This window comes from Lampris incognitus, chromosome 11, assembly GCF_029633865.1.
Source record: "Lampris incognitus isolate fLamInc1 chromosome 11, fLamInc1.hap2, whole genome shotgun sequence".
In the NCBI taxonomy this organism is placed as follows: domain Eukaryota; kingdom Metazoa; phylum Chordata; class Actinopteri; order Lampriformes; family Lampridae; genus Lampris; species Lampris incognitus.
In genome coordinates this window covers 26553987-26574120 of record NC_079221.1, presented here as the reverse complement: position 1 = coordinate 26574120, position 20134 = coordinate 26553987, and the positions used below count along the sequence as shown (strand labels likewise).

General features: G+C 48.3%; 1 protein-coding gene across 1 annotated transcript in view; it reads right to left on the bottom strand.

Moving 5' to 3' along the window:
* man1a2 (mannosidase, alpha, class 1A, member 2) overlaps window positions 1-20134 on the bottom strand; it is a 227906-nt gene that overhangs the window by 2854 nt on the left and 204918 nt on the right. Inside the window, exons 12-13 of the mRNA XM_056289332.1 lie at window positions 19246-19465; window positions 14472-14644 (exon numbers count right to left, since the gene is read on the bottom strand). Coding sequence (XP_056145307.1) covers window positions 14472-14644; window positions 19246-19465 — 393 coding nt within the window. The remainder of the gene's footprint in view (window positions 1-14471; window positions 14645-19245; window positions 19466-20134) is intronic.

Sequence of the window (20134 nt, the reverse complement as noted above, 5' to 3'; positions counted from 1 at the left end):
TTACATTTTAGCCTAATTTTTTACCCCGCCGCTACACAAAGCAACCTTATAATGAGCACGTTCCCGCGAGGCGTTTCTGCTGGGTACACGCACTCCCCGTGCGCTGCGTTTAAGGAAGCTGCAGCAGCGAGGAGAGGCTTTGGTGTGTGTCGGCGACACAGCAGTGTGAGAGGTAACGCTTCCCTAGTCAGGTTTAAGGTGTGTGCTCATACTTCCACATCATTGGCTGGGGTGCGAGGATGGGAGAGGAGGGTTGGAAATGAGAAGTACATCTTTTCGATATTTGTTAAATTTGCACTTGCCAGTTCTCTATATTGTCTGACTAATGATAGGGGAAAAAGCGTTATATACAGGATGACAAAAAGTAAAATCAGGTGCCATTGTATTTAATTAAATGTTAAGAATGGTGCCATAAGCGGAATCAAGTATGCGCACATCCAGAAAAAAGATATTTGGTGCAAGACATCCATCCATCCATCCATTATCCAAGCCACTTATCCCAACCGGGGTCGTGGGATGCTGGAGCCTATCCCCACAGTCATTGGGCGGCAGGTAGGGAGACACCCTGTACAGGCTGCCAGTCCATCACAGGGCCGACACACACACACACACACACACACACACACACACACACACACACACACACACACACACACACACCTGGGGACAATTTAGTACAGCCGATTCACCTGACCTACATGTCTTTGGACTGTGGGAGGAAACCAGAGCACCCGGAGGAAACCCACGCAGACACGGGGAGAACATACAAACTCCACACAGAGGACGACCCACAAGGTTGGACTACCCCGGGGCTCGAACCCAGGTCTTTCTTGCTGTGAGGTGACTGCGCTAACCACTGCACCACCATTGCCGCCAGGTGCAAGACAAAAATTGCAAAAACAGAACGAAGGAGAAAGGGTCTGCACTCTGAAATGCCCCCAACATTAATTTATTTGGTGGCAAAATTTTCGATCAATCAGGCCTAAGGAAGATCTCAAAACGTTGCCGCTGAATAAATTAGTTTTGGGAGAAATCAGTGTGCAGACCCTTTCTCCTTCATTCTAACAGTGGTGTCATGACATCAATACAGTTACAAGACAAAGTGGCATTAAGTGAAATGAGCAGCATGAGATCACAGTCTAAGTACTTGCAATATTGATACAAGTAATCTGTATAATGTTACATTATGAAGAATCAATGTACTTTTTTTTCAAATAAAGAATCACCAATAGTATTTTTGAAGAGCTGGAAACAGTCCAAAGACATGTAGGTCAGGTGACTCAGCTGTACTAAATTGTCTCTAGGTGTGAATGTGTGTGTGTGTGTGTGTGTGTGTGTGTGTGTATGGGCTCTGTGATGGAGTGGCGGCCTGTCCAGGGTGTCTCCCCGCCTGCCACCCAATGACTGCTGGGATAGGCTCCAGCATGCCCACGACCTGAATGCGGATAAGCGGCTTGGATAATGGATGGACAGATGGATGGATGGAAACAAACTATAAAACATGTTTCCTGTGGTGAGATATTTTGCGGTAGCCCTTTGCTTGCTCTTGCATGCTGGCAGCAAAACACCACAGTTTTCCTAACAGAGCATATGATTACCTTAAGCCATCTGGAGCTATTTTTCTCTTGAAAATACGAGGCACATTTAATCCGCACATGAAAAATGGACAAATCTACCAAAGGACTTACTTTTAACCCAGCCACTGAGGATGCACAAGCCAGTGCATCCTTAGTGCCGGTCCCAAGCCTGGACAAATGGGGAGGGTTGCGTCAGGAAGGGCATCCGGCGTAAAATCTTTGCCAAATCAAATATGCGGATCATAAATAAGACTTACATACCGGATCGGTCGAGGCCCGGGTTACCAACGACCGCCACCGGTACTGTTAACCAGCAGGGTGTCGGTGGAAACTATGCTACTGTTGGGCGAAGGAGAAGGAGAGGGGGAAAGCATGTCCAGAGGCAGCTAGAGAGGAGGAAGGGTAGGCATGTGGAGGTGAGAGTTGGAACTTTGAATGTTGGCACTATGACTGGTAAAGGGAGAGAGCTGGCTGACATGATGGAAAGAAGAAAGGTAGGCATACTGTGTGTGCAAGAGACCAGGTGGAAGGGGAGTAAGGCCAGGAGTATCGGAGGTGGCTTCAAACTCTTCTACCATGGTGTGAATGGGAGGAGTAATGGGGTAGGGGTAATTCTGAAGGAAGAGTATGTCAAGAGCGTGCTGGAGGTGAAGAGAGTGTCAGACAGAGTGATGAGTATGAAGCTGGAAATTGAAGGTTTATTGCTGAATGTTATCAGCGCATATGCCCCGCAAGTTGGGTCTGAGATGGATGAAAAAGAAGAATTCTGGAATGAGTTGGACGACATGGTGGAGAGGGTACCCAAGGAGGAGAGAGTGGTGATTGGAGCGGACTTCAATGGACATGTTGGTGAAGGGAACAGAGGTGATGAGGAGGTGATGGGAAGGTATGGAGTCAAGAAGAGAAATGTGGAAGGACAGATGGTGGTTGATTTTGCGAAAAGGATGGAAATGGCTGTGGTGAATACATATTTCAAGAAGAGGGAGGAACACAGGGTGACGTACAAGAGTGGAGGAAAGTGCACACAGGTGGACTATAGCTTATGTAGAAGGCGCCATCTAAAAGGGATTGGAGACTGCAAGGTGGTGACAGGGGAAAGCGTAGCTAAGCAGCATCGGATGGTGGTCTGTAGGATGACTTTGGAGACCAAGAAGAGGAAGCGAGTGAAGACACAGCCGAAGATCAAATGGTGGAAGTTGAAGAAGGAAGACTGTTGTGTGGAGTTCAGGCAGGAGTTAAGACAGGCACTGGGTGGTAGTGAAGAGTTGCCAGATGGCTGGAAAACCACTGCAGAAATAGTGAGGGAGACAGCTAGGAACGTACTTGGTGTGTCATCAGGACAGAGGAAGGAAGACAAGGAGACTTGGTGGTGGAATGAGGAAGTACAGCAAATTATACAGAGGAAAAGGTTGGCAAAGAAGAAGTGGGATAGTCAGAGAGATGAAGAAAGTAGACAGGAGTACAAGGAGATGCAGCGTAAAGCAAAGAGAGAGGTGGCAAAGGCAAAGGAAAAGGCGTATGGTGAGTTGTATGACAGATTAGACACTAAGGAAGGAGAAAAGGACTTGTACCGATTGGCTAGACAGAGGGACCAAGCTGCAAAGGATGTGCAGCAAGTTAGGGCGATCAAGGATAGAGATGGAAATGTGCTGACAAGCGAGGAGAGTGTGCTAAGAAGGTGGAAGGAATACTTTGAGGGGCTGATGAATGAAGAAAATGAGAGAGAGAGAAGGTTGGATGATGTAGGGATAGTGAATCAGGAAGTTCAGCGGATTAGCAAGGAGGAAGTGAGGGCAGCTATGAAGAGGATGAAGAATGGAAAGGCAGTTGGTCCTGATGACATACCTGTGGAGGCATGGAGATGTTTAGGAGAGATGGCAGTGGAGTTTTTAACTAGATTGTTTAACACAATCCTGGAAAGTGAGAGGATGCCTGAGGAGTGGAGAAGAAGCATACTGGTACCGATTTTCAAGAACAAGGGCGATGTGCAGAACTGTAACAACTACAGAGGTATAAAGTTAATCAGCCACAGCATGAAGATTTGGGAAAGAGTAATAGAAGCTAGGTTAAGAGGAGAGGTGACGATCAGCGAGCAGCAGTATGGTTTCATGCCACGAAAGAGCACCACAGATGCGATGTTTGCTTTGAGAATGTTGATTGAGAAGTATAGAGAAGGCCAGAAAGAGTTGCATTGTGTCTTTGTAGATTTAGAGAAAGCTTATGACAGAGTGCCGAGAGAGGAGGTGTGGTATTGTATGAGGAAGTCAGGAGTTGCAGAGAAGTATGTAGGAGTGGTGCAGGATATGTATGAGGGAAGTGTGACAATGGTGAGGTGTGCGGTTGGAATGACAGATGGGTTCAAGGTGGAGGTGGGATTACATCAAGGATCGGCTCTTAGCCCTTTCCTGTTTGCAATGGTGATGGACAGGTTGACAGACAAGATCAGGCAGGAGTCTCCATGGACGATGATGTTCGCGGATGACATAGTGATCTGTAGCGAGAGTAGGGTGCAGGTTGAGGAGAGCCTGGAGAGGTGGAGGTATGCACTGGAGAGAAGAGGAATGAAAGTCAGTAGGAGCAAGACGGAATACCTATGTGTTAATGAGAGAGAGGACAGTGGAATGGTCAGGATGCAAGGAGTGGAGGTGACAAAGGCATTTGAGTTTAAATACTTGGGGTCAACTGTCCAAAGTAACGGGGAGTGCAGTAGAGAGGTGAAAAAGAGAGTGCAGGCAGGTTGGAGTGGGTGGAGAAGTGTGTCAGGAGTGATTTGCGACAGAAGGGTATCAGCAAGAGTTAAAGGGAAAGTTTACAAGATGGTTGTGAGACCAGCTACGTTATATGGTTTGGAGACAGTGGCACTGACGAAAAGACAGGAGGCGGAGCTGGAGGTGGCACAGTTGAAGATGCTAAGATTTTCACTGGGAGTAACGAAGAAGGACAGGATTAGGAACGATAATATTAGAGGGACCGCTCAGGTTGGACGGTTTGGAGACAAAGCAAGAGAGGCAAGATTGAGATGGCTTGGACATGTGTGGAAAAGAGATGCTGAGTATATTGGGAGAAGGATGCTGAATATGGAGCTGCCAGGGAAGAGGAGAAGAGGAAGGCCAAAGAGGAGGTTTATGGATGTGGTGAGGGAAGACATGCAGGTGGCTGGTGTGACAGAGGAAGACGCAGAAGACAGGAAGAAATGGAAACGGATGATCCGCTGTGGCGACCCCTAACGGGAGCAGCCGAAAGTAGTAGTACCAAAGGACTTACTTTTGCGCGTATTTATTGGAAACCGACGAGTCGATCTGACATGAAACTATGCAAAACAGATTAGCCGTTCTGAAAAGGACAGTAGAATTGGATGCTGTGTTATTTTCCAGCACTGGTGCAACGTGCATTGTCCCAAGTACAGAAGACCATTCTCTCCTTAGGTCTCTGATAACTGACTCCTCTTAAGAGTGAAACAGTAATTTTTGTAATATTAAGTGCTAACAAGTCAGACTGTTTTGTTTATCACATCTTGGAAATCACTCCCTGCTCCAACCACCCACCCATCCACCCATGTATCCGTATGATTATTTGTTCTGGAAACAGCTGCACTCTGAAGTGCGGCTAAAGCCGAGCAGACACTACCTGTTTTACTGTCCAGCTTCCCCGGTGATGATCTGTAGACAGGACGGTGCGAGTTTGTGACCCACGGAAGTTAGAAGTACAATGCACAACCTCCTCGCCCCTCAGCACAGCGATTTACTTGTCAGCAAATATAACCAGGAGCAGTATACTATCTCTCTGTCCTCATTTCCTCTCTTTCTGTCTCTCCGTCTCACACACACACACACACACAACTTTCCTGTCCCTTAATTGCGTTCCTGTGTGACTTGATTGCTGTCAGCAGAATTCCCTTGCAAGGAGTTTGGGCTGCATTTCCTGTTGTTCACGGTCCGCTGCGTCCGACGTGTTCATTTGTCCTTCTGCATCTATGCTGCAGTCCCCCTCCCCCAACCCCATCTGTGTACCTCAGCAAAATGCAGTCTCTCACACACACACACACACACACACACACACAGACACCTGTACATGCATATGTGTGTGATCCATGACACTTGTAAGTGCCATAGCAGTCTGGTACTATAAATGTTCAAGTTGTTACCTAGCCTGTTACTTGAAATGTTAGCAAACATGCTCTTGTGCTAACACACACACACACACACACACACACACACACACACACACACACACACACACACACACACACACACACCTAAACAACTTCATACAACCAAATCTAACAGGTTACACACAGTTGCATCTGTGGTGCCTGCAACAACAAATAGACAATACATATGCGCACGTACACACACACACACACACACACACACACACACACACACACACACACACACACACACACACACACACAACTGTCCCATGGCCATCTGTGCTAAATAAATATGCTAATACAGGTCTACCTGCAGCAGGATGAGCGTGTGTGGGCAGCTGCTGAGTGAGGGCCTCATTGAACATTACAGCAGCTGGTCCCACCTCCACACACAAACAAACAAACAAACAAACACACACACACACACACTAATATGCACACAAACACACCGTTAATCTCACAGTGTCGTGATTATGTAGTATAGTGTTTTGCCCCCCTTACAACTGCTCTAGATGAAAGGAACTTTATCTGAAGACACAGACAGACCTGTAACAGAAGCTGAACCTGGCCTGGGCTCAGTCTCGTCTTTTTCAGTGCTTTGTAGCACTGCCAACAGAATCAGTGACACACACACACACACACACACACACACACACACACACACACACACACACACACACACACACACACACACACACACACAGAGCACCTGGGGTGTGTGTGTTTGCTGCCTGACAGCAGAGAACTGCGCCCCCTTTCTCAGTATAAAAGCCAGAGAGTGTTAACAGCCTCCATGGGGACAGGTACCATGGCAAAGGATGAGTGTATTTTTGTCACCAAACGGATACAGCTGAGATATGGTGTGTGTGTGTGTGTGTGTGTGTGTGTGTGTGTGTGTGTGTGTGTGTGTGTGTGTGTGTGTGTGTTATGGGTAGGGTATGGTCTTAGCCTTGAGGCAATAGAGGCACATAGGAGTACAGCCAGACCCTTGCTTTCTAATATACACACTGAACTGTGCTCAAACATTCATCAATGTGACAACATCAGGTTTTTTTTTTGGGGATTTTCTCCCTCTTGTTCTCCCCCAATTGTACCTAGCCAACTATCCCACTCTTCTGAGCTGTCCCAGTCGCTGCTCCACGCCCTCTGCCGATCCGGGGAGAGCTGCAGACTACCACATGCCTCCTCCGATACAAGTAGAGTCACCAGCTGCTTCTTTTTACCTGACAGTGAGGAGTTTCACCAGGGGGATGTAGTGTGTGGGAGGATCACGCTAATCCCCCTAGCCCCCCTCCCCAAACAGGCACCCTGACTGACCAGAGGAGGTGCTAGTGCAGTGACTAGGAAACATACCATCCTCCGGCTTCCCAGCCACAGACACGGCCAGTTGTGTCTGTAGGGACGCCCGACCAAGCCGGAGGTAACACGGGGATTCAAACTGGCGTTCGCCGTGTTGGTAGGCAACAGAAAAGACCGCCATGCCACCCGGACACCCAACATCATCACTTTTGACAGAAAACTACATGTAGTCCACCCAGAGGCACACACAGACCATCTCTCCCAACACCTCCATTGGGTCTGCATGACTCACCTCCCCTCAGAGACATATATATATATATATATATATATATATATATAGAGAGAGAGAGAGAGAGAGAGAGAGAGAGAGAGATTCTTATGAGACAAACAGACATGAGCAAGACAGGGATGAGAGTGAGAGAAAGGAGTGGTGAGAGACGGGAGGAGAATGTCACAGCCTCTCGCCCTTGACATCAAAGCGATCGCCCTTGACACCTGCTACACCAGCTGACACCTGCTATGCCAGCTGACACCTGCTATGCCAGCTGACACCTGCTGACCCCCCCCCTTCACCCCGGCAATCACCCTCACCCTTAAAAGGCCTCCACTATGGACCAGTCTTCGCTGGAACGTCACCATTCTGCCTGCCTGCCTACCTGCCACAGAGCCACCTCCTGCTCTACCCCTGAGATCGGTCACTTCAATAAAGACTGGATTCTTCCCTTACCTGGTTGTCCCGTCTGCTTTTGGGTTCCTTCCTGATACGTGACTGTACGTTCCAGCCACTATGGACCCAGCAGACCATTCCACCACAGACCTGGCCACGGTCTGCCAGGCTGTAGCCAGCCAGGAATCGGTCCTCGGCCAGCACAGCCAAGTGCTACAGGGGATGGCTGGCGCCCTCCGTGGGCTCAGCTCAAAGATCTCCGGAATCCAGACCCAACTTAGTGCCTCCGCTAGCCTGGGATCCGCCCCTCCAGCTCCGCCACCCCCAGCGCCATCAACTTCGGCTAAGGAACCATGGGTTGCCCCGCCCGATAAGTATGATGGAGATTTTGGACTTTGTCGCCCTTTTTTGATGCAGTGTGAGATTGTGTTTAACCAGCAGCCCCAGTCATATTCCACGGATGGAGCCAAAGTCGCTTACATCATGGGTCTTCTCCGGGGAAGCGCCCTGGATTGGGCTACAGCGGTGTGGGAGATGCGGGCCTCCACTTCCTCATCCTACGCTGAGTTCACCACTGCTTTTCGCCAGGTTTTTGATTATCCCGTGCGGGGAAAGGATGCGTCAAAAAGACTGATCTCTCTCCGCCAGGGTTCCCGCAGCGTCGCTGACTACTCAGTTGAGTTCCGTACGCTATCAGCGGAGAGCGGATGGAACAACGAGTCCCTCCAGGCCGGCTTTTCCAACGGGCTAAGCGAATTCATAAAGGACGAATTGGTTTCCTACCCCGAGCCGGGAGGGTTGGAGGAATTGGTTACCCTGGCCATTCGTGTGGACAACCGTCTCCAGGAGCGGAGGCGATAGAGGACGCGCCGCTTTCCTGGTCACAACAATTTACCACGGGCCACACCTCCAAACTCTGGGGGCCGAGCTCGCTCGACTGAGGTTGCCGTCCTCCGAGAAAGCCCGAGGCGTGACTCTTCCCCAGCTTCGGAGCCGATGCAACTCGGCCGCTTCTGGCTCAACCCGGAGGAGCGTCAACGCCGCATCACCGAGAACAGCTGCTTGTATTGTGGTCAGCCTGGTCACTTTCTCGCCTCCTGCCCTCACCGTTCCGTCAAATTGGCAGGCTCACGAGGGAGGGGGAGGATCCTCGTGAGCCCAACTGTCTGCCCTCTGTCTCCTCGTCCACATACCCAGTTGCAAGCTACCATCAGTTTTAAAGGTCAGTCCACTAAACTTTTGGCTTTAATTGACTCTGGAGCTGATCAAAGCTTTTTGGATGCAAGTGTTGTGAAGCAGCTAGGTCTTGCCACTGTGAGTCTGGACCAGCCTCTTGAAGCTAATGCCCTGGATGGACGTCTCCTGGCCCAGATAACCTCTAAGACCGAGCCTGTGCGCCTCCTGTTGTCGGGAAACCATCAAGAGGAGTTAAGTTTTTTCGTTATCAATTCTCCCTTTGTTCCCATTATACTTGGTCATCCCTGACTGGTTAAACATAGTCCCCATATTGATTGGTCATCGGCCAGAATTTCAATTTGGAGTCCCGTCTGTCATGCCATATGCCTCCAGTCTGCTCTGCCTCAGTCTGTCCCCTGTCGGGTGTCAAGCTCTGAGACCTCTGACCTGTCACTGGTGCCTCCAGAGTACCATGACCTCCAAGCCGTGTTCAACAAGCAGCAAGCTCTCTCCCTGCCTCCTCATCGCCCCTATGATTGTGCTATTGACCTGCTGCCGGGCGCTCCCCTCCCCAGCAGCCGCCTATATAGCCTCTCCAAGCCTGAGCGGGAGTCCATGGAGAGGTACATCAAGGACTCCTTGGCGGCTGGTCTTATTCGCCCGTCATCATCACCCCTTGGTGCGGGGTTCTTTTTTGTGGCCAAGAAGGACAAGACCCTCCGGCCGTGTATTGACTATAGAGGCCTCAATAACATCACAGTCAAGAATAAGTACCCTCTGCCCCTCATGACTTCCGCTTTTGATTCTCTCCAGGGAGCCACAGTGTTCACTAAACTAGACCTCCGCAATGCTTACCACCTGGTCCGGGTTCGAGACGGAGATGAACGGAAGACTGCCTTCAACACCCCCCTGGGGCATTTTGAATATCTGGTGATGCCGTTTGGTCTCACTAATGCTCCAGCTGTCTTCCAGAGTCTGGTCAATGACGTCCTACGTGACATGTTGGATCGTTTCGTTTTTGTTTACCTGGATGATGTCCTGATTTCTTTCCAGAGACCTGTCAGAGCATGTCATGCACGTCCGCCAAGTCCTTCAACAGCTTCTGGAGAACCGCCTTTTCGTAAAAGCAGAGAAGTGCGAATTCCATGCCCCTTCAGTCACCTTCCTGGGCTACATCGTGGCCGATGGGCAGGTGAGAATGGACCCCGCCAAGGTCAGAGCGGTTCTTGAGTGGCCAAGCCCGACCAGCCGTAAGCAGCTTCAGAGGTTCCTCGGGTTTGCCAACTTCTACAGACGGTTCATCCGCAACTACAGCCGCGTTGCGGCCCCACTAACCGCTCTTACCTACACCTCCAGACCGTTCCTGTGGACCCCTGTAGCAGAGGCAGCTTTCCAAGCCCTCAAGCACCGCTTCACCACAGCTCCTATCCTCATCCAGCCAGACCCAACCAAGCAGTTCGTTGTAGAAGTGGATGCCTCTGAGATTGGGGTGGGGGCGGTCCTTTCTCAGCGCTCCAGTGAGGATGCCAAGACACACCCCTGTGCCTTCCTGTCTCGCCATCTCTCCCCAGCTGAAAGGAACTATGATGTGGGGAATCGTGAGCTCCTGGCGGTGAAATTGGAACTGGAGGAATGGCGACATTTTCTGGAGGGGTCTGAGCTTCCTTTCATAGTGTGGACTGACCATAAGAACCTGGAATACATCCAGTCAGCAAAGCGACTCACCGTGCGCCAAGCCAGGTGGGTGCTCTTTTTTGGTCGTTTTAATTTTTCTTTGACATACAGACCTGGCTCCAGGAATGCCAAGCCCGATGCTCTGTCTCGTGTGCATGGGAAGGAGTCTGAGCCCAAGCTCCAACCTGACACCATCGTTCCCTCTACCTGTGTGGTTGCGGCTGCGGCTGTCACTTGGAACATTGAAAGGGAGGTCATGGCAGCACAACAGACTCAGCCTGACCCAGGTAACGGTCCCCCCGGGCGCTTGTTTGTTCCAGACGCTGTTAGATCTAGCGTGTTGTAGTGGGCTCACTCTTCCAAACTTACCTGCCATCCTGGAGTAACCCGTACCCTAGCCTTCCTCCGCAGGCGGTTCTGGTGGCCTTCCATGACGGAGGATACTGGGTCTTTTGTTTCTGCCTGTCCTGTTTGTGCCCAGAATAAGCCCTCCACTCGGGCCAGTGCCGGTCTGCTGCGCCCCCTGCCTGTTCCACGCCGTCCCTGGTCGCATCTGTCCTTGGATTTCATCTCTGGTCTGCCCGCCTCCGACGGTAACACTGTTGTACTGACTGTCGTTGATCGCTTCAGTAAATTTGCTCACTTTTTGCCCCTGTCTAAACTGCCTTCGGCCCGAGAGACTGCAGATCTGCTGGTCAGGGAGGTTTTCCGGGTCCACGGTCTTCCCCGTGATATAGTGTCTGACTGTGGCCCCCAGTTCACTTCTGCTGTCTGGATGGCTTTCTGCTCTGCCATCAGTGCCACCGTCAGCCTGTCACCGGGGTTCCATCCTCAGACCAACGACCAGGCCGAGAGGGCCAACCAGGCATTGGAGACTTTCCTCCGCTGTCTGGTGTCTGCCAACCCATCCTCTTGGTCCTCACAACTTCCCTGGGTAGAATATGCCCATAACACCTTGCCATCGTCTGCTACTGGGTTGTCCCCTTTTCAATGCCTTTACGGCTATCAGCCCCCCCTTTTTCCTTCTCAAGAGGTAGACATTCCGGTTCCGTCTGTCCCGGCCCATGTCTATCGGTGCCGTCGGACCTGGCGGCGAGCCCGTGCTGCACTGCTCAGGGCCTCCGGCCATTACCAGCGCTTGGCGGATCGTCATCGCACCCCTGCTCCGGACTACTCCCCCGGTGACCAGGTATGGCTCTCTACCAAGGATCTACCCTTGAGATCGGACGCTAAAAAACTGTCCCCCAGGTATATTGGTCCCTTTCCCATTGTCAAAGTCATTAACCCCTCTGTGGTCCGTCTGAAGCTGCCTCGCGCTCTCCGGGTTCACCCTTCCTTCCATGTGTCCTGCCTCAAACCTGTCTCTACCAGCCCTCTAGTTCCTCCGGCCCCCCCGCTCCCACCTCCTCGTATGATCAACGATCATCTGGCTTACACCGTTCGTCGTCTCCTGGACTCTCGTCGCCGCGGTCGCGGCCTGCAGTATCTCGTGGACTGGGAGGGATATGGCCCGGAGGAGAGGTGTTGGGTCCCTCGTCGCCTTGTCCTGGACGCGAACCTCATCCGGGACTTCCACAGGACACACCCTGTCGGGCCTGGTAGGTCGCCCGGTGGCGCCCCTCGGAGGGGGGGTACGGTCACAGCCTCTCGCCCTTGACATCAAAGCGATCGCCCTTGACACCTGCTACACCAGCTGACACCTGCTATGCCAGCTGACACCTGCTACACCAGCTGACACCTGCTACGCCAGCTGACACCTGCTACATCAGCTGACACCTGTTGACCCCCCCTTCACCCCGGCAATCGCCCTCACCCTTAAAAGGCCTCCACTATGGACCAGTCTTCGCTGGAACGTCACCATTCATGGACTTCTGCCTGCCTGCCTACCTGCCACAGAGCCACCTCCTGCTCTACCCCTGAGATCGGTCACTTCAATAAAGACTGGATTCTTCCCTTACCTGGTTGTCCCGTCTGCTTTTGGGTTCCTTCCCGATACATGACAGAGAATGAGAGACAGAATAAGAGGGAAAGAGAGACAGAGTGGAAGACAGAGCCTGCTATTATAAGGTCCCCCACTCAGTTTACTCTTAAGAGATACCCTGTCCTGTCCGTGTTAATTTTCATCAGCTACCAGAGATGTAGTCTAACTTCATGACTTAAAACAGAAAAAATAAACAACAAAACCAAACCATCCCACTGGTAGTCAATGATGTTTAATCAAAAGCATGAAAAATACTGGGTAAAATGTGATATAAAAGTTTTATCTAACTGGTGTCCGTTTTGACAAAGGGGAGACAAGCGAGGACAGACTAATTCACAGTCTGCTCTATGACTCAAACTCATTGATATTGCTTAGACCGCCAGCATTAACAGACTAACCTTGGTCCACTCTCTCTGTGCTTGCTCTTTTAAGTAGAAAAGATAATCACATTGGAAAAATAAATTACAACCATAAGTTCTTGTGCAAGGCTGTTTCAACCCATCCAGGGGTTCTGACATCTGTTATTCCAAACCACAAACATCTGAATCCATTTACCAAAGCTAATCCATCGGATTCAGCCCTTGTATATTCACATATTTTCATTCAAAAGCTGGGGGAGGACTTCTTCCCTCTTCAGCAGGAGGTACATTGCAATTAGATGGGACAAGGCATCTAATCACGATATGCAAAGTATATTGCTTTTTTTACCATTACTTATTTAGGGATGGTTTGCATGAGCATGCATGCTCTTTATTGGCACCCCATCACTTCACGTGCATTTACAGTGAAGCCCTAACCCACGCAACCCCACTCTTCCAACACTTAGCCAAAAGACATGCTTACTGGAGTAATTTGGAGGGGGGGGATTAACGCCTTGTTTAAAGGCACCTTGACTAAAGTTGCTGCTTTCTCTATCCAGATTCTCCTGCCAGGTCTCGGCATTCAAATGGGTGACTTTACAGTCACAAGACTGCTTGGTAGTGCTTAGTCCACTACACCTGTTTCCACTGCTCAAAATTGTCTCATAAGGCCCGTGAGGTCATTAGGTAAGAGTAACGTTTAATTAGGATGGTCAAAAAGCAAACTACAATATCTGCCCTATTGGGCATGACTTGTTTCTCAAGGGATTAGTGCGCGATTATTGATGGAATGTTTTTGTTCATTTCAATCCTGTCCAGAGTAACAAACAATGCCTTCGACTCCCCCCTCCACCTCAGTACTATAAAGAACACAAACAAGTAGATAGATAGATAGATAGATAGATAGATAGATAGATAGATAGACAGACAGACAGACAGACAGACAGACAGACAGACAGACAGACAGACAGACAGACAGTTAGATAGATAGAGAGAGACAGAGACAGACAGACAGACAGACAGACAGACAGACAGACAGACAGACAGACAGACAGACAGACAGATAGATAGATAGATAGATAGATAGATAGATAGATAGATAGATAGATAGATAGATAGATAGATAGATAGATAGATAGTTCACTGTCCCATTTGTTGGACATGCAGACAACTCATAGTCTTCCAACTTTAAAATGTCATTGATCTAAGGTGAGGAAATTGGATTTTTGTTGTCGTCCGTGGTCTACAGGGAAGTCACGAGATGACAAATGTGATCCAGTGTTTTGTTTCTCGGTGTCCTGATGAGTGCTTTAACCTATGTGTAGGACCACAAAGTACAGCACCTCCTACTAGACTCATGTATTGGGCCAACCACAACATTAAAGTGCCAGTGTACAGGACAAATCGTCTCATTCAAAGGACTTTGTCTGTCCACAGGCAGTAAATTTGTGTGTATGGGATCCCCCTACTTCTCCTTTTGAATTGGGCTTTTCTTGCATGGGGAAGTAAGAGAGTTACACATTACAGACCATGCATGTTTCACACACTGAGACAACCGAGATGGCTGCCTGTGCAGGCTCCTTACCTGTGCAGCCTCCCAGCCCCACTGCCGGTACTTGGGGTCGTGGGTGAACCTCCACATGTACCAGTAGGTCTCGATGACCTCCGGCCGCAGGATGTAGTACTTCTCATTCTGCCGCACCGCCACTGCCTCAAGGCCACTGTCGAACTTAAAGGCTTCTGGACCTAGCTTCAATACTGGACAGAGAGAGAGAGCGAGAGAGGGGGAGGTGGTTAAACGATAACGATGTCAGAGAAGGAGAAGAAGAAGAAAGGGGAAGAGAAATGACCATGCGGATAAATTAATAGTAGTAGATGGAAGAGGAAGGAAGGGGAAGAGCGGGGAGGAGAGGAGAGGAAAAGAGAGCAGAGAAGGGAAAAAAAAGAAAAGAAAGGACGGAAGAGGGGGAGCAAAAGTACACAAGAGAAATGACAGGAAGGAGGAGGTAACAAGGAGAGAGGGAGAGAAGAATTGGGGGTGTGGAGAGAGACAGGAATAAAGATTAGTAGAGGAAAAGAGCAGACAATCGGAAGAGCAAGATTAACTTTCCTTGGTTGCTTTTCTTTAAGGTTCAGTTGTTAGTTACGATGGGCCACAGTGGGGTTGTGTGTGTGTGTGTCTGTCTGTCTGTGTGTGTACTGTGTGTGTGTGTGTGTGTGAGAGTGAGAGAGAGAGAGATAAAAAGCCTCCAACCTCATTGATTTTCCTCAGTCGTTAACATGCAGTGTTTTCTGCCAATTAAGTGTAGGAGCAGCATTAGGAGCTTGACAGCAGAAAATTACTAAGGAGCTGGTGCCACCTCCGTCTCTTAAGGGATTTACACACAACGACTAACATACATATGTATGTATGCACACACACACACCACACACACAGAGTGCAAGCCCTTTGTTGCTGTTGTGTTGAATGCTCTGCTGCTGAGAGAGCCAAGTCATGGTCAGCGAGGAACAACTTGACCATCACTGTCAAACACCTCAGCAGCCATCTGAAAGGAAGCCACCAGTCTCTTCCTTCTCTCTAGTGCTAAATTGTTTCTTTGTTTAGTTTTTTTAGCAACCTTCCTTTTGCTTCTTACTCTGTCACCTGTTGTGATTCATCTGACCTATCACATTTTCTTTTTATATATCTTATAAATCCATATAATTTTTGTTATCCCGTTTTTTTTTGTTTTTTTTTTTACATGGTGATGCTGGTCGCGTGGCTTGGGTGCTGGGCTGTTCCGGTGGCGTCTGGACACTGCTTGGCATCCTCCTCATGATACTCTTCATAAATTTCATAATTCCATTATAATTCTGTTATCCTCTTTCAATGTTGTATTGTGTAAACACAACATCCATTGCACGTTGTCCATCTTGGGAGAGAGCTCCCTCCTCTGTTGCTCTCCCTGAGGTTTCTTCCTATTTTTTCTCTCTGTTAAAGCATGTTTTTTTAGGGGGTTGTTCCTTATCCAATGCGAGGGTCTAAGGACAGGATGTTGTGTTGCTGTAAAGCCCCCTGAGGCAAATTTGTAATTTGTGATATTGGGTTATACAAATAAAATTGACTTGACTTGATTCATTAAGTTAATTTGGGGGGGGGGGGGGGTTCCCCCTTTTTCTCCCCAATTGTATCCGGCCAATTACCCCGCCCTTCTCAGCTGCTATCTTGGTCGCTGCTCCACCCCCTCTGCTGATCTGGGGAGGGCTGCAGACTACCACATGCCTCCTCCGATACATGTGGAGTCGCCAGCCGCTTCATTTCACCTGGCAGTGAGGACTTTCGCCAGGGGGACGTAGCATGTGGGAGGATCACACTATTCCCCCCAGTTCCCCCTCCCCCCGAACAAGCGCCCTGACCAACCAGAGGAGGTGCTAGTGCAGCGACCAGGACACACACCCACATCTGGCTTCCCACCTGCAGGCATGGCCAATTGTGTCTGTATGGTCGCCCCACTAAGCCGGAGGTAACACGGGGATTCGAACCGCCGATCCCCATGTTGGTAGGCAGTGGAATAGACTGCCACACCACCAGGATGCCCATTAAGTTAATTTTAATGCCATTATTTTGGCCACTGAGTCCTTTGCCAAATTTTGCCTGACGTATGTGTGTGTGCAATTGTGTGTGTGTTTGCCAGTGTGTGTTTGTGTGTATGTGTGACCTTTCTTGTCCTGTCACTTGTGTACATACAGTTGAAAACGACACGTATGTCATCACAGTCTTGAAATTTCAATGATTTCTACAACTGTTCTTTTTCTGTGACAGAATGACTGAAGCACATACTTGTTTGTCACAACCCCCCCCCCCCAAACAATTCACTAAATTTGGTTGTTTTAGAAATGTATTGTGGGTTTTTTGTAAGTATGGCCAAATCTGCTGGGTCAAAAATGTACATACGGCAACTTAGATTATTAAGTTGGTGGTGTAGAAAGTTCTATAATGACACCTAACTTCGTGGCATGGCCTCTTATCTTCTTGTTAGTCATTATGACTGACCACAGCTGGTGACTTCTCTGTGCCCATAGAATTAGGGCTGGTTTAACTGTACCTGTTAGACTGAGCCACAGGCATTACAATGGGAAAGTCGACAGAGATTTTTTTTTTAACAATCTAAACCAATATTGAAATAAAAGCTCTCCACCACATTGAACCCTACAGCATCAAAAAGGATAAGAATTAAAAATTAAAACACAGACGACAGAGAATAGTGAGTTAACCTATAGGCTTTGGTATGGTTTTCTAGCCTACTAAAGTTTAAGGAGCTAGGTACAGATCTGCGAAAGCGGATCATAGATTCACACAAGACAGGAATGTCACTTGGAGCCATTTCAAAGCAACGTCAGGTTCACAAAGATTGTTCACAAGTACAAAGTACATGGAACAGGATGAGGGTGTGCACATCCTTGATCGGGAGGAACGCTGGTTTGAACGGGGAGTCAAAGAGGTCATCTATGTTAAGAGGGAACGACCATCCTTGAACCAAGGGGGGGTGGGGGGTAAAAGTACATCTGTAATATCTTACAATGCTGTGATTGCAAACATTCCCAATTCCTCTGTGAATAGTACACGACCATTGACACTCTAGTCAATGCTCACGCCCATCTGCATATGAAACTGATTGTTGTTTTCAGTCGTATGGTTTATAAGGGTGAGGATACCTGCAGTCAGTTTAGACTGAAGATGTCGCTTAGTTGAGCGATGAAACCTATCTGTCAATAAACGTTGTATCCAGATGAACTGATTCAACCTTCTTGAATACATGGAACAGTGGTCTCTCTGCCAAGGTCAGGAAGAAAACGCACACTGTCACCTTCTGCTGAGAGAAAACTGATCTGGATGATCAGATGGCATCTAAAAACTGACAAAAAAACAAAAAACAAAAAAAATCCAGCTCTGCCATGAATTAAAGGCTGCTGGAACACAGGAGTCATTGTCCACAGTCAAGCAAGTTTTACATCGCAATGGGCTGAGAGGCTGCCACACAAGCAAGAAGCCTCTGCTACAAAATCAGCACCTTCGAGCTCAACTGAAGTTTGCAGCTGATCACATAGACAAAGAAAAGGCCTTCTGGAGCAAAGCTTTGTGGTCAGATGAAACAAATTGTTAGCTTTTAGGCCACAATGGCCAGAAGTATGTTTTGAGAAGAAAGGTGGGGCAATGTGAGGCACTGTACCCACTGTCAAGCCTGGTGGTGGTAGTATCATGCTCTGAGGCTGTTTTGCCGCCAGTGGAACTGGTGCATTGCAGAAAGTGGATGGAACAATGAAGAAGGAAGATTACCTCAGAATTCTTTGGCACAAACTCAAACCATCAGCCAGAAGGTTGAAGCTTGGACACAATGGGGCGTTTCAACAGGACAATGACCCAAAACACAGGTCAAAGACTGTTTTGTAATGTAGTGTTTTCTAAATCAAGCTGAAAATTAAGGTTTTAGAATGGCCAGCCCAAAGCCCCGATCTCAACCCTATTGAGAATATGTGGAACATACTCAAGACAAGTCCGTGCCAGAAAGCCAACAAATTTGGTTGAACTACACTAATTCCGCCAAGAAGAGTGGTCAACTATTCAACCAGAGTTTTGCCAGAAGCTTGTTGATGGCTGTCAAAAGCAGCTGATCAAGGTGAAAAGGGCTAAGGGACATGCAACCATATATGAGATGTGCTGTATGTATTTTTGACCCAGCAGATTTTGCCTCATTTTCAGAAAACCTACAATAGAGTTATAAAATAACTGAATTTGTCAATGTCTTTTGTGACAAATAAGTATATGTTCCACTCATTCTGCCACAGAAAAAGAAGAGCTGTAAAAATCACTGAAATCTCAAGACTGCCATGACATACATGTCCTTTAAACATGTATGTACACTTGACTTCAACTGTATGTATACAAAGAATTTAACTGGATCAGTGTTATGCCAAAACACCTTCCTTCTGCTTGTATCGTAATACAATTTCTTTGAACAAACTGCAAAAACATGCTCCAGGTTCTTTTAGTTTACGACGCCCGAGCCAGATAACCCAAATGTGAGTTATCCTGCTGCACGGTTGAATGCCATTGGTTAAAATGCATCTAGAATAAAAATGCCTATGACCTATGTATGCCAGAATTCCAGCATGGTGCTGGAAAATCATAACCCATATATATGTGTCTATTGATGAATGTTTTTATTTATACATATCAATGTGTGTGCGTATGTGCACCTGTACTATTTTAAGACTCATATTTTTTATGCATGTGTGTGTGTTTCATTTGTGTGTATCCGTCTTATTTTTGAATCACGGCAGGTGTTTGCTGGTGTGTGTGTATTTCTGTGTGTGTATACCTGTCCTGTCATAGGACTCATGGCAGGTGTGTGCAATCTCGGCACCCAGCTGGAGGTAATGTCCGGCCTTGTCGTCAGGTGATCCATCGGCACCCAGCGCGAACATGCCGCCAGCAAAGCAGGTCAAATGACCCATCTTCCTCTCCAGGTGGCCATTCTTCCACTCCCCTATGAAAGTCAACCCGCCATTGGACTTACGGATCAGGTGGCGCTCGATAGCCTGCACAGAAGTGGAGGGTTGTATATGCATCAGAGGGTTTGCTAAACGTCAAACACCAATAAAAATGCACTGTTCTAAAGGAGGAGTAAGAGTGTCTGAGAATATCTAAGAGTATCAGAGTGTTTTTAGGCAAGTGAGTCAGGAGATTTAGGCAGTCAAAGGGCTGTGTGTGTGTGTGTGTGTGTGTGTGTGTGTGTGTGTGTGTGTGTGTGTGCACTTGAGTGTGTTAGTGAGAGATGGTTGATGGGTTGTAGAAAGAGCAAAGCAATGCACAGTGGATGTGGGAGTATGAAGCGTGAGGGTGAATATGTATGTGTGCATGTTTGAATGAATATCATTTTTGTGTTTATGTAAATGATGGTAAGCAGTGGTACTCAACCATGAGCCACGAAGGGCCAAGAGTATGCAGATTTTCATTCCAACTGGACTCCACATCTGCTGATTTCACTAAGCACTTCCTCCTTTTTGGTTGAGGGTGTGCTGATCAGTGAAATCGGCTAGTTTAGAGTCCTGTTGGAATGACAACCTGCACATATACAGCCCCTCCATGGCACCTGGTTGAGTACCACTAATAATGAGAATGCAGGTGTGGATTTGTTTAGAGTTTGTGTGTGCATGTGTGCATGTTCATGTTTGCATTGGAGAATGTATTGGGATAGATCTGTGTGT